The sequence below is a fragment of the Passer domesticus genome, chromosome 24 (assembly GCF_036417665.1).
Source record: "Passer domesticus isolate bPasDom1 chromosome 24, bPasDom1.hap1, whole genome shotgun sequence".
In the NCBI taxonomy this organism is placed as follows: domain Eukaryota; kingdom Metazoa; phylum Chordata; class Aves; order Passeriformes; family Passeridae; genus Passer; species Passer domesticus.
Window position 1 is genome coordinate 4,993,539 of NC_087497.1, and position 12,979 is coordinate 5,006,517.

Below are 12,979 nucleotides of genomic sequence, written 5' to 3' on the forward strand. Positions count from 1 at the left end.
CACACAAATTGTACAGAAATAAACACCCAGACACCCAAATTGTACAGAAATGAACACCCAGACACCCAAATTGTACAGAAATAAACACCCAGACACACAAATTGTACAGAAATGAACACCCAGACACCCAAATTGTACAGAAATGAACACCCAGACACCCACAAAGTACAGGAACAGATACCCTGACACCCAAATTGAACAGAAACAAACATAAATTGTACAGAAATAAACATTCAGACACCTAAATTGTACAGAAACAGACACCCAGAAACTGGTATTTTACACAATCAAACACCCAGACACCCATATTTAAGAGGAACACACCCACAGACACCCCAAAACCAACCAGACTCCCAAATCCCACAGGAACAAACCCCTCAACACCCAAATTTCAAAGAAACAAAACCCCCAAGACCCAAGTTTCAAAGAAACAAACCCCCAGACCCCAAATTTCACAGAAGCAAAGGGGCTCCCTCACTTTCCCCCCTCACATCTGATGGTCTCCCAACATTTCCCACCTGGAATTCAGACACATTTTGTCCTGTGACCCCTCCTGGTGCACAATAAATCAGGAGTGAAGGGCAGGAGGGGCCTGTGAGATATTTTTCCCACTGCTTGCACATTGTCTCATTGATCCATAAATATCCCCAGAGCCACAGAGAACAGATCACACTGGAATTATTGGAACTGAAAGATTCCTGCCGTGCTTTGAATGGATGGGGCTAGATTTGATCAGTATCAATAATCCTATTTTACAAAAAATCTCCTTTCTAGTCTGTTATCACCCAGTTCTGTTGCCCTGAGCACAAATCACAGGTTTATTCTCACTCCAAGCTCTCAGCACGAGCCTCAGCCACATCAACTTGTCCAAAGTCACCTGAAATTCCAAGAAATTAAAAGGAAAAACCAGCACAGAACCAGTCTAACACTTTCCCCCTCCCAGACAATCAGGAAAAACTGCAATATTTATTTCCTCAGCAGCACCTCCAGCTGATTTGCTTACAAAGAAAAAAAACCAAACAGGAAGGGAGGGATGGCAGCTGGAAAAAGCAGCACTCAGAGGAATTGCTTCCTTTCCCCAGGCATTTCTCTGAGCTTAAATCAGTGTTTGAAAAGAAAGGCACTGGCTCCAAACTGGTTCTCCCCGTCCTCCACAACCCCCAATTCTCTGCCAGCTCCTCCAGAATATAATTTTTTATTAGGAAAAACTGTGATTTGTATAGCCTGACTCACTAAATTGAGACCCGATTGGTCTCAAAGTGAAAACTTTTTATATTATTGGTGAGTTATCAATAGTATACTTTGGAGAACTATATTTATAAACAATGCTTACAGAAAGAGAGATAATAATTGCTTGAATTCTTTTCTCTAAGTTTCTTACAGCTTCTCACAGCTTCCCAGGAAGATCCTGGGAGAATGAGGTCTGTCTCTGTTCAGAGGATATGTGATTACCACACTCCAATCCCTCATTGAGCTCTGCAGGATCTGCTTTTCCCCCCAGCTCCATGCTTTTCATGGATCAGCTCCTGCCACAGCACATTTCCACTGGAATCCCCCCCAGTCTGGCACCTGCACTTCTAAAATCAACATTTTTCCTTTCTCCCCTCCCTCAGCTGCATTTTCCTCTCCTGTTTTTTTCAGGCTCAGCCTCACTGCCCTGCTCCAAGGCCCAGATTTTAACAGAGCCAGCAAAGTAGAAAAGGAGATAAAAATAAGAGTGAGGTTATCACCAACTGGGGGAAACAGAGGGAAAACTCTGGGGAAAACTCCTGCAGGAAGGTCCTGTCAGGGCAATAAAAAAATTGCCAAGCATACCTACAGAGGACACTGAGAGCATTAAAACCCCATGGGGACTGTGCAGGAACTCCCATTTCCACCCCAAAATGTGATCCTGAGCCACCACAGAGAGCAGAACATCCCAAACCTGCTGAGAACTCGGGCAACAAATGCAAAACCGAGGCCCAGCAGGAGGGAGCCTGCAGAGGGTCAGACCATGAGGGAAAAATGAGGGGCCAAAACCAGAATCCAGCTCTAAATCTGGAATTTGGCCGTGTCCTGTCTGTGCTGGCCACCAAGGGCTGATTTTCCCTCAGAGCAGAGAGAGCTCAGCACAGCCCAAATCTCTCTCTACAAAGAGAATCAAGGTTTAAATCTGGAATTTATCCCTGTCCTGTCTGTGCTGGCCACCAAAGACTGATTTTCCCTCAGGACAAGGCAGGGACAGTCCAGCACAGCCCAAATCTCCCTCTACAAAGAGAATCAAGGTTTAAATCCAGAATTTAGCCCTGTCCTGTCTGTGCTGGCTGCCAAGGGCTGATTTTCCCTCAGGACAAGGCAGAGAGAGCCCAGCACAGCCCAAAACTTTCTCTGCAAAGAGAACCCAGGTTTAAATTGTAGATTTGGCCATGTCCTGTCTGTGCTGGCCACCAAGGACTGATTTTCCCTCAGGACAAGGCAGGGAAGACCAGCACAACCCCAAATCTCTCTCTACAAAGAGAATCAAGGTTTAAATCTGGAATTTAGCCCTGTCCTGTCTGTGCTGGCCACCAAGGGCTGATTTTCCCTCAGGACAAGGCAGGGACAGTCCAGCACAGCCCAAATCTCCCTCTGCAAAGAGACCCTAGGAATCTGGAATATGGCCGTGTCCTGTCTGTACTGGCCACCAAGGTTGATCTTCCCTCAGGACAAGGCAGGGAGAGCCCAGCAGAGCCCACATCTCCCCTGCAGTGCCCAGGGAAGAGCCCAAACCTCTCCCCACGCTGGCCGAAGGTGACACCGGGCAGGCGCCACCACCTCGGGGTCCCCTCAGAGAGGACACGGGGCGCTGCCCTGGAGCTGCTGACCCACTTACAAACACACACAGGTTTCTGAGCAGACCACTGGCTGCTCTTTTGGCAGGTGATGCTCCTGTGGCCCTTCAGCTCGAAGGCGGGCTGGCACTCGAAGTGCAGGGTGTCCCCGTGGCGGAAGCCGGAGCCGTCCCTGCGGCCGAAGGCGGGAACGCCGGGATCGCCACAGCTGCCCTGGTCGATCTCTGGAAGAAAGAGCACAGGGCTTGGCTTGGGAAGGGGCTGGAGGAGAGAGAACATGGAGCTGGGGTGTGGGAAGGGGCTGGGAGAAAGAGAACACAGAGCTTGGGGTGTGGGGAAGAGGCTGGGGGAGAGAGAACACAGGGCTGGGGTGTGGGGAAGGAGCTGGAGGAGAGAATTTGGGTGTGGGGAAGGGTCTGGGAGAGAGAAAATACAGGGTTTGGGTGTGGGAAAGGGCTGGAGGAGAGAGAACACAGGATCTGGGTGTGGGAAGGGGCTGGAGGAGAGAATTTGGGTGTGGGGAAGGGGCTGGAGGAGAGAGAACAGGGTTGGGGTGTGGGGAAGAGGTTGGAAGAAAGAGAACACAGAGCTTGGGGTGTGGGGAAGGAGCTGGAGGAGAGAATTTGGGTGTGGGGAAGGGGCTGGAGGAGAGAGAACACGGGGTTGGGGTGTGGAAGGGGCTGGAAGAAAGAGAACACAGGATCTGGGTGTGGGGAAGGAGCTGGAGGAGAGAGAACACGGGGTTGGGGTGTGGGGAAGAGGTTGGAAGAAAGAGAACACAGAGCCTGGGGTGTGAAGAAGGAGCTGGAAGAGAATTTGGGTGTGGGGAAGGGTCTGGAGGAGAGAGAAGACAGGATCTGGGTATGGGGAAGGGGCTAGAAGAAAGAAAACGCAGGGCTGGGGTGTGGGGAACAGGTTGGAAGAGAGTGAACACAGGATCTGGGTGTGGAGAAGGCGATGGAAGAAAATTTTGGGTGTAGGGAAGGGGCTGGAAGAGAAAGAACACAGAATTGGGGTGTGGGAAGGGGCTGGAAGAGAGAATTTGGGTGTGGGAAAGGAGCTGGAAGAGAAAACACAGGATTTGGGTGTGGGAAGGGGCTGGAAGAGAGAATTTGGGTGTGGGAAAGGGGCTGAGGCCCAGCTGGTGCAGCCCCCACAGGTTGTGGCATCCCAACCCCGATTCTCTCCTAAATCCCATTCCCACTCCTGCCTTGTCCCCACACAGAGTTAATCCCTCTCTCTCTCTGTGCATTTGGACTCCAAATAAACCCCAAGCACAATTTCCTCTTATCTCCTGTTCCCTCCAATCCCATTTCCCTGCCCTGGATCACTATTAGCTCCAAAAACTTCGTTATTCCTCCTCGGTCTTCCCACATTATTTATCTGCTCTGCTCTGCTCTGCTCTGCTCTCCTCTCCTCTCCTCTCCTCTCCTCTCCTCTCCTCTCCTCTCCTCTCCTCTCCTCTCCTCTCCTCTCCTCTCCCAATCCTCTGGTTTTTATCCCCAAAAACTTCGTTCCTCCATTCCTCCTGAGTGCTCCCACATTATTTATCAGCTCCACATTCCTTTCCCAATCCTCTGGTTTTTTATCCCCATCATCTCTGATCAGTCTCGCTGTCTTTTCCTCCCCGCTTCCAATTTCTTGCACCAAATTGGAAATCTCTTTTATGACACTTCCTTTACAGAGGCAAATCATGGGAGCTGAGATTTGCATGACTCCCTCTAATATCCCAATTTGGCTGGAATAACAACAAGCACCCTCATTATTATTCTGGCTCCAGGCAACTCCACATCCAGGTGTATTTTGAGCAGAAGTCACGGAGCTTCTGCTGCATCTTGAGCTGAAAACTCACTGCTAGCTAATGAAGCATCTCCAAAATAATTTAACATAAATTAATATTAAAAGTTTTCACGAAACAGGCTGCATTTTTTGCCTCTCAGTGAAAGCACTTTGCCAGGATTTACGGATCTTCCTGCACACTTTCCAAATCCAACTGTTCAGGAGCTGCACTTGCATATTAGGGATGGGAAATGAAAATTTTGGGTATTAAAGCTGCACTGAACTGTTCATTCCTCCCCTCAGAAACGCACAAGGCCAACAGTGCCTAGCATGAAATGAAAATTCAGCTGGAAAACTCAAGGAATAGCAACGAGCTGGGATGGGAGGAGTGGATCTGGAACATTTCTCAGCGTGTTTGACAGGGACCTGGGGGCTGGGGACGCTCCCTGCTGCCACTCAGAACACCCATGGCTGTTTTATCCCTTCCCTCCCACACCCTGGAGCCTGGAAATGCAGTGAGCAAGTGCCAGGGATGGCCCTGGAAGCCAGTGTTCCCCCCAGTGTCCCCCCAGTGTCCCCAGTGCTGGGTGCCTGGGGAAGGAGCTGTTGGATGTCCTGGGATTCCTCTGGCTGCTGGCATTTGGTGAGGATTCCCCATCCCTGGCAGTGTCCCCAGGCTGGAGCACCCTGGGGCACTGGGAGGTGTCCCTGCCCGTGGATTGGGGTGGGCTTTGAGGTCCTGCCTGATCCAGACCATGCCAGGATGCTGTGACACCAACACACCTCACTCCAGCCATCCCCGAGGACACGGAGCCAGTGTGGATTCACCTCCCAGCCCAACCCCTACCAAAAATTCCCATCGTGGCAGCCCCAAAACTCCTCCACAAATGGACAGAAAAAATTCCTATCCCGGCAGTCCCAAAATTTCACACACGAACATAAAAAATTCCTGCCTGAGCCCATCCTGGCAGCCCCAAAACTTGTCCACACACGGACAGAAAAAATTCCCATTGTGGCATCCCTAAAATTCCACACACAGACACAAGAAATTCCCATCCTGGCAGCCCCAAAACTCCACACAAAAACAGAAAAAATTCCCATTGTGGCATCCCTAAAATTCCACACACAGACACAAGAAATTCCCATCCTGGCAGCCCCAAAACTCCACACACGGACAGAAAAAATTCCCATTGTGGCATCCCTAAAATTCCACATATAGACACAAGAAATTCCCATCCTGGCAGCCCCAAAACTCCTCCACACATGGACATAAAAAATTCCTGCCTGAGCCCATCCTGGGAGCCCCAAAATTCCACACACAGACACAAAAAATTTCCATTGTGGTAGCCCCAAAACTTGTCCACAAATGGACATAAAATTCCCATCCTGGCAGCCCTAAAATTCCTCCACACACAGACACAAAAAATTCCTGCCTGAGCCGTGGCAGCCCCGTCCCCTGAAGGCCGTGGGAGCTTCCCCAGAAGGGTCAGAGATGCCAAAACCCCAGAGCCAGCCCCAAAAGTTTCCCTCAGCTTGGGCTGGTGGCCCTGCAGGGATGGGAATCACAGGAATTCTGCACCAAGCAGCTCCAGCTTAGGGAAAAGCAGAGGTTCCAGAGCTGTAATTCCAAAGGGAACTGGGAATGTGCAGCTTCAGTAAAATCAGGATGTGCTGAGGGCATCAGGAGCTTGCAAAAAATGCAGCCAAGTGAGGTGAAATCAGAGCATTTTGGGTGAGAGAGAATAAAGACAACACTCAAGGGTCTCCTCCCTCTTCACCCATTCCTGTCACTCTGCACGACCCCGGCTCAAATCAGGGGGATAAAAATGGGAGGAAAATGAGGAATTGGAGCTCTCAGTTCCCACCCTCTCCTTGTCAGCAGCAGGCAAACACAGCTCACAGGTTTCATCACCTTACAGAGGTCAGGAAATTGAATTTATTCAGAAATTCCATTTTTTGACCTGAGGAAAATCCCCTGGTTCCTGCATTTCTTTGTGTAGGGAGTAAAATCCATGAAATATTTAGCAGGGCAGAAGTTCCATAAAAAAAAAAAGGAGTGATTCAAAAATATCAAAACATGTTACTTCAATAAGATTGAAACATTCCTCCTGATGAATGTTTAAAGTAAAATCATTTCCACATTAGAATAATAAAAGTCAAAACTAAACAAGAACATCCAAACCAAGTGTTTTGACATTATTGAAAGGAAACAAGTTGACATGAATCTTTCACAGCTTTCTCCATCAAATATTATTCATACAGGGGGAAATTTTTGACAAAACGGCGTTTTCTGAGGGAAAATGTGGCAGCAGGAATTTTGCAGAGCTCTTTGTGCTGTTTGGCTGAGGGTGGTGGGTGGGAAATGGGGTGAGCAATGAGACAAAAACCTCCCTCACCCACCCTGCAGCCTCCCCAAATCCAGGCTGCTCCTCCCTGGGAGCTCCTACTCTTGCCTGCCTCATTTCTGGGGGAAAATGAGGATTTTTGGAGCTGCCAGCAAGTCAAACTCTGGTTTCTGGAAGGGATGAAGGATTTGTGAGACTGATGAAACCCCACAAATGTCACCCCCAGTCAGGAAATACCCAGGAAAATATTTTACCTCTCACACGGGATTTTGTACTTAAATGACCTTGGCTTAATTAATTAAAGCTAATGGTGTCGGGTAGGAATTTGGAGGAATCAAGACCAGGGTGTTTCTGCTGCCTTTCAGATGTTGCGTCCAAGAATGAATAAAAATGATCCCATTTTTATCTCGTTCCAGCCCAAAGGATTCTCTGGTTCTGACCCCATGAGGGGGTGGAACAGGATGGGCTTTAAGGCCCCTTCCAACCCAAACTGGCCTGGGATTCCCTCAAGGAGGAAAAAATGGATCTAAAGAGGAAACACAACAAGGAGGGGATGAACTGAAAAGAAAAATCCCTTCCTGCCTCTCCCTGCCACCCAGAAGCAGCAGAGCAAGTGCAGCTCTGGGCCTGGCTTTGTTAGGATCAGCATCATCCCACCCTGTGCTGAGCTTTGGGCCAGGCTTAAACAGCAACAACAGGACCCTGGCAGAGCTCAGCTCAGCGCAGCACGAGCTCCAGGCCCTTCTGTGGCTCCTTTGTGACAAACTCAAGCCATTAAATTCACATTTCATTTCATGGGAAAGCAGAGCAGGAGGGATGGAAACCCCTCGGCCTCCTGGGAGACCCCAACACCAACAAAACAGAGGGGCAGGAGATGCAGAACCTAAAAAAATAAACCCAGGGCTGGATTCCCACCCGGATAATTGGCAAAAGAGCTGCAGGAAGCAGCAGCTCATCCCAGCAAAGTTTGAAAAAGAAAAAAAAAAAAATCTTTATTTCTCCTGCTGAAGAACTGGAGTTTATTCCAAGCAATAGCATAAAAGTAAATCAATTGTATCAATTCCTGCAGGAAGATGAAAAAGTTTGATTAAAAGCACAAAGGGCAGGGGAGGAAATCTCCAGCTCCAGCCCTGCAGAGCTCCTAAGCCTCTTTAGCACCGTGGGGCTGAATTGCAGCTCTCCACAGCCAAAGCCTTGCTCAGCACTCCCCCGACAATAAACAGCCTTTAATCATCCCCTGCCTGCAGCAGGGGGCTCAGACCTGAGTCAGCTCCTTCCCAATTCCAGCAAAATCCAAATTAAATTAGTGTGGGAGCGCCCATAAATCTGGTTTTAATTTGAAATTCTCGCTTTCTGTTAGAACAATGCAACACTGAATTACCATTTGGCTTTGTTCTGGTTTGTGGTGGGGTCTTTTTTCATGTTGTGATGTTTCTGTTCTTACCACAGGAATTTATAAAATTCATTTACTTTTTTGCTATTGCTTGGCATAAACTCAGGTTCATCAGTAGAAGAAATAAAGGGTTTTTTTTTTTTTTGGAGTCCAAATAGGGGAATATCCCTCAGAAGGAGGAAATGATGGGAGTCTGGATCTCCTTTAATCAATCCTAAATCTCTCAGGAATTTCTGAAAAATGTGGCCTGAAGGAATCCTTTATCCCAGCTGTTCCAATGGGCTGGGAATTCTACAGGAATATCTGATGGATGTGGAAGGCACCAGCTCCAGGGGAAGTTTTCCCAACAAATCACCCAGGATTAAAGGAAAAGAGGGAGAAGCCCCAGGATCGCAAAAATTTCAGCATCCTTCAGCTCTGTGCACTAGGGAGGAAGGAAAGGATTCTGCAGGAAGTTGGAGGTTAATCCAAACTCCTTCTGCCAAGTACTGGAAATCCAGAATTATTGTTCATTAAATGAAAAAAAAATTGTTCATGAGGCTAAAAGTTGGGATTGGAGATTTGGGAGTGATCTTGGGGAACATCAAGGAGCCAGAGCTGAACTGAGACCCAAATGATTTACACAGGACAGGACAAGCAAGGAAACACCTTTAAAATGAAAAATGTGCATTCGGGGCTGGAAAATCCAGAGCTGAATGCTCCCACTGGGCACTTCCAGCACCTCTCAGGGAGCTTTTCCCTCACAATTTCCCTATTTTTGCCAGCACCTGTGACAACAACAAACCTTAGGCCAGACTTGAGCACTCCCATCTTGCTGCATTGTGGGAGTTTCTTTGAAAAAATCCCAATATTAACTTTGATTTCACCTGAAACAGCCCAGCCTAGTCCCAGTTTAAAGCAGCTGACACCAGTGATCTGCTGGAACCACGGGTTCCCCATCCCATCGCCTCCCACAGGCACAAGCTGTTGCTGTCAGCTGAAAATTCCCAACTTTTTTTCCAATAAAACACCTGAATTGGCAACGGGACAGCCCCCACCCAGGAGGAGTGAAGGAAAAGAAAAAAAAGGACAAAAAAGGAAAAAAGAAAAAAAAACTAAAAAAAAAAAAAAACCAAAAAACAAAAAAACAACCCAAACAAACAAAAAACCCCAAAAACAAACAAACAAAAAAAAACTCTTAAGGAAAAAAAGAGGAAAGGAAACTCTTACAGGAAAAAAAAGGGAAACTCTTAAGGAAAAAAAACCTGCAGAGTTTTGGTTTATTTAGAGGAGATCCCTTTTTCTCCCAAATCCCTGCACCCAGCTTTGGTTTTATTTAGAGGAGATCCCTTTTTCTCCCAAATCCCTGCACTCAGCTTTGGTTTTATTTAGAGGAGATCCCTTTTTCTCCCAAATCCCAGCACCCAGCTTTGGTTTTATTTAGAGGAGATCCCTTTTCTCCCAAATCCCTGCACCGAGTTTTGGTTTTATTTAGAGCAGATCCCTTTTTCTCCCAAATCCCTGCACTCAGCTGGTCCCTGGTGCTTTGGGAAAGGGGGAATTGGGAGGGAGGAGGCTGGGCTACCTTCGTAGGTGGCTTTGAAGCCCAGCAGGTTGCTGACACTGTCGGTCTGGAAGAGGAGCCACATCTGGTGCTGGGTGCTGACGATAAGGTCAGGGACTGTGGTGCCCGTCAGGCTGCAAAAATAAATAATAAAAACACATCAACAGCCTCAAAGCGGCCTCAGATTTACTCACTCTCAAATAAAGGACTCTGCAGGAGAAGGAAAATGCCAAATTAATTAAGAATCACCCCAAAAACTGGGAGATTTTCAATCCCCTGGTGTTCAGCGTTCTACCCCCACGCTGAATCTTCCCCCACCACCCTCAGTGCAGTAATTACAATTCACTGCCGTTGTTGGAACAGATCACCCGGCAGCAAAAGGAATCGTTTCCCTGCTCGCTGAGGCAAAACATCAGCAAACAAATCAAATTCCCAGAAGCCAAACTGTGCCCTGAGTGACTGAACCCTCCGAACTGCCCTCGCAGCAGTTTCCAGTTGCACAGAAAATGACTTTCCACCCATTCCCTGCTCCATTGCTGCCCTTAGAGAAGTTCCTACAAGGCTCAAAAAAAGCAAAAAAAGCAAAAAAAGCACCCAGCAGACAAAGCACGAGCTCCAAATGTGCCGAACACCCCGTGAGCCCTCGAGAAGTGCCACTAATCCCGGCAGGATCAGGATGCCTTCCCCTCAGGATCCTCCCAGGGGGGCTCAGGATTGAGGGAAATGTCACTGATCTCTCCCTGTTAATGAGGCTCATTCAGCCTCCGGGATTAATCACCTCGTGGTGGTTCAACACAGCTTTGGAGCTTTATCCCCCAGCCACAGGAGCATCTTTTGCACAGGCAGATGGAGCTCAGCTCCCTCCCTTCCCCGTGCTCCTGGAAACAGCAGCAGCATTTGTGTGGGCAGGATGATTATTCCAGGAGCAGGGCTCTTGTGTTGCCTGTGTTTAATGTTGTGATTATCCTGTTTCTGCTGAGGTATTATCTGCGAGAAATTTAGAAATTAAGAGCAAGTGGAGAGGGGTGAGAGGGTTTTTTATGTTTTCTGCAGGGTTTAAATAAATCCAAATTCATGCCTGTGCTCAGCTGTGGGTTGGGCCTGGCCCCAGGTACAACAGCAGCACTTGAAAGGCTCCTGGATAAAAGTAAACTCAACAGAAAAGGGACAGGGAATTGCTGGAGCAAGGCCAGAGGAGGGATGTGAAGCTGATAAAGGGACAGGATCCAGTCTGGGAGAGTTGGGAATGCTCAGCCTGGAGAAGGGGAGGTTGAGTGGAGCCCTGAGAGCACCTGCCAGGAGCTGCAGGAGAGCAGGAGAGGGACTCAGCACCAGCACCTGCAGTGCCAGGACAAGGGGGAACGGCCTCAAACTGGAAAAGGGGAGAACTGGGTGGGATTGTGGGGAGAAATTCCTGAGGACCTGCCACAGGGTGCCCAGAGCAGCTGTGGCTGCCCCTGGATCCCTGGCAGTGCCCAAGGCCAGGCTGGATGGGACTTGGAGCACCCTGGGACAGTGGGAGGTGTCCCTGCCCATGGCTTTGAGGTCATTCCACCTTTGAGGATAGGCTTTGAGGTCCTTCTACCCCAAACCACTCCAGGATTCTGTGGCAGCTCCCAGGGCTGTGTCACCCACCCAGCGCAGGTGACATTACCTCCGCTCCCTGCCGAGTGCCAGCCCCTCTCCAGGGCAGGATCTCAGGGAAATGGGACCACCCTGGGCATCACAGACCTCTCCTCCCCTGCCAGGGACTTCTCAAACCCCAGGGACACCTGCAGCAGCCATGCCCAGGCTCTGAACCTGGAGTGGTTTTTGTTTTGCTGCGATCACAATCCCAGCCAAGCTCTCCCAGCTCTGCCCCCGCCTTTGCTCCGTGATTGCTCTGACCTGCAGCAGGAATTTTATTGATCTCAGGGTGCTGTTAAATGAAGAAGTGATCTTGTTTTAGTGCCTGTTTTGCATCCCAGAGATGTTCAGGAGTGTTATTGTTGATTCTGACTTTATTTATTAAAGCAGCAGCCAGGCAGGAATGAGGAACACTCCAAGAGGAAAAAACGTCCAGGAAAAGGAGCTTCAAAGCTTTCTGCATCCTTTGCCACCCCACTTTTAACAAGCTGGGTGATTGATTTGGGTGCTTGTTACTCCAGGAAATCAAATTCCTTCTGCCAGTCAGGCAGCTGAGCCTCACAATCTGCCCTGCTCCCATTTTCCAGGGGTGGGAATGAGCCTGGAAACGAATGGTCCTTCCCAGCTCAGTTTGGGGTGGGATCTGCTGCTCTGCAGCTCCACTCAAGTGCATTTCTTGATTGGGAAGGCAGCAGGGCTGAGCTCCTCAACAGCCAAGGAGAAGTGAAGAGCAGGAAGGGAATTGGAATTACTGCCTTTGACAGGAGTTTCTGCATTTTGATTCTTCCAAAGAAACCTCACTTTGCATCCAGGTATTATTCCCGATCTGTGACTCCAGCTAAAAGTGGGCAGAAAACTCTGGGAAAAGTGATCCATGGACTTTCAAGGACATTAGTAAGCACTGTGGTCTCCACAGCTCTCTCCCATTTCATTATTTTTCAATTAATCCTCCCAGATTATTTAAAAAAAAAAATCCGTGGAAGGATTAGCAGCAGGAATTTACTGGAAACTTGTTGGGAAAAGATACCAGGTGTCTCAGATATTCCAAATTTGCATCAGCAAAATGCTGAGGAGATAACAGAGAGAAAAAAAAACCAAACAAAAAACAAAAAAACCCAAAACAAAACAAAAAACCTCAAGGAATTATTAAAATCTAATCTAAGGAAAATCTTCATTGGTTTTAGGCAAACCAGAAGGGCTGGAATGGGAAATCATGTCAGGAATTTCTACCAAACTGCTGCCATGGCAGGAATGTTCTGGGACACCCAAATTACACCTGAGCAATGATCAACCCTCACATTCCAGCTGGGGTTCCTGACCAAGGATCACCCCTGTCCATGTGCTGGGAAGAAACAAAACCACAGGGAAAAGGTGTTTGGGAAAGACAGAAAAATGTCGATGTGTGAAAACGCAGTGGGAGGCTGCTTCATGTGGAAAAACAAGAGGAAGAAGGAGAAAATACAATAAAATACAATAAATTTTT

At 48.3% G+C, this 12,979-nt stretch overlaps 1 protein-coding gene across 1 annotated transcript in view; it reads right to left on the reverse strand.

The window, feature by feature from the left end:
* Positions 1 to 12,979, reverse strand: part of CSMD2 (CUB and Sushi multiple domains 2) — a 245,056-nt gene that overhangs the window by 100,349 nt on the left and 131,728 nt on the right. Inside the window, 2 exon segments of the mRNA XM_064398686.1 lie at positions 2,852 to 3,034; positions 9,892 to 10,004. Of these exon segments, the coding sequence (XP_064254756.1) occupies positions 2,852 to 3,034; positions 9,892 to 10,004 (296 nt within the window).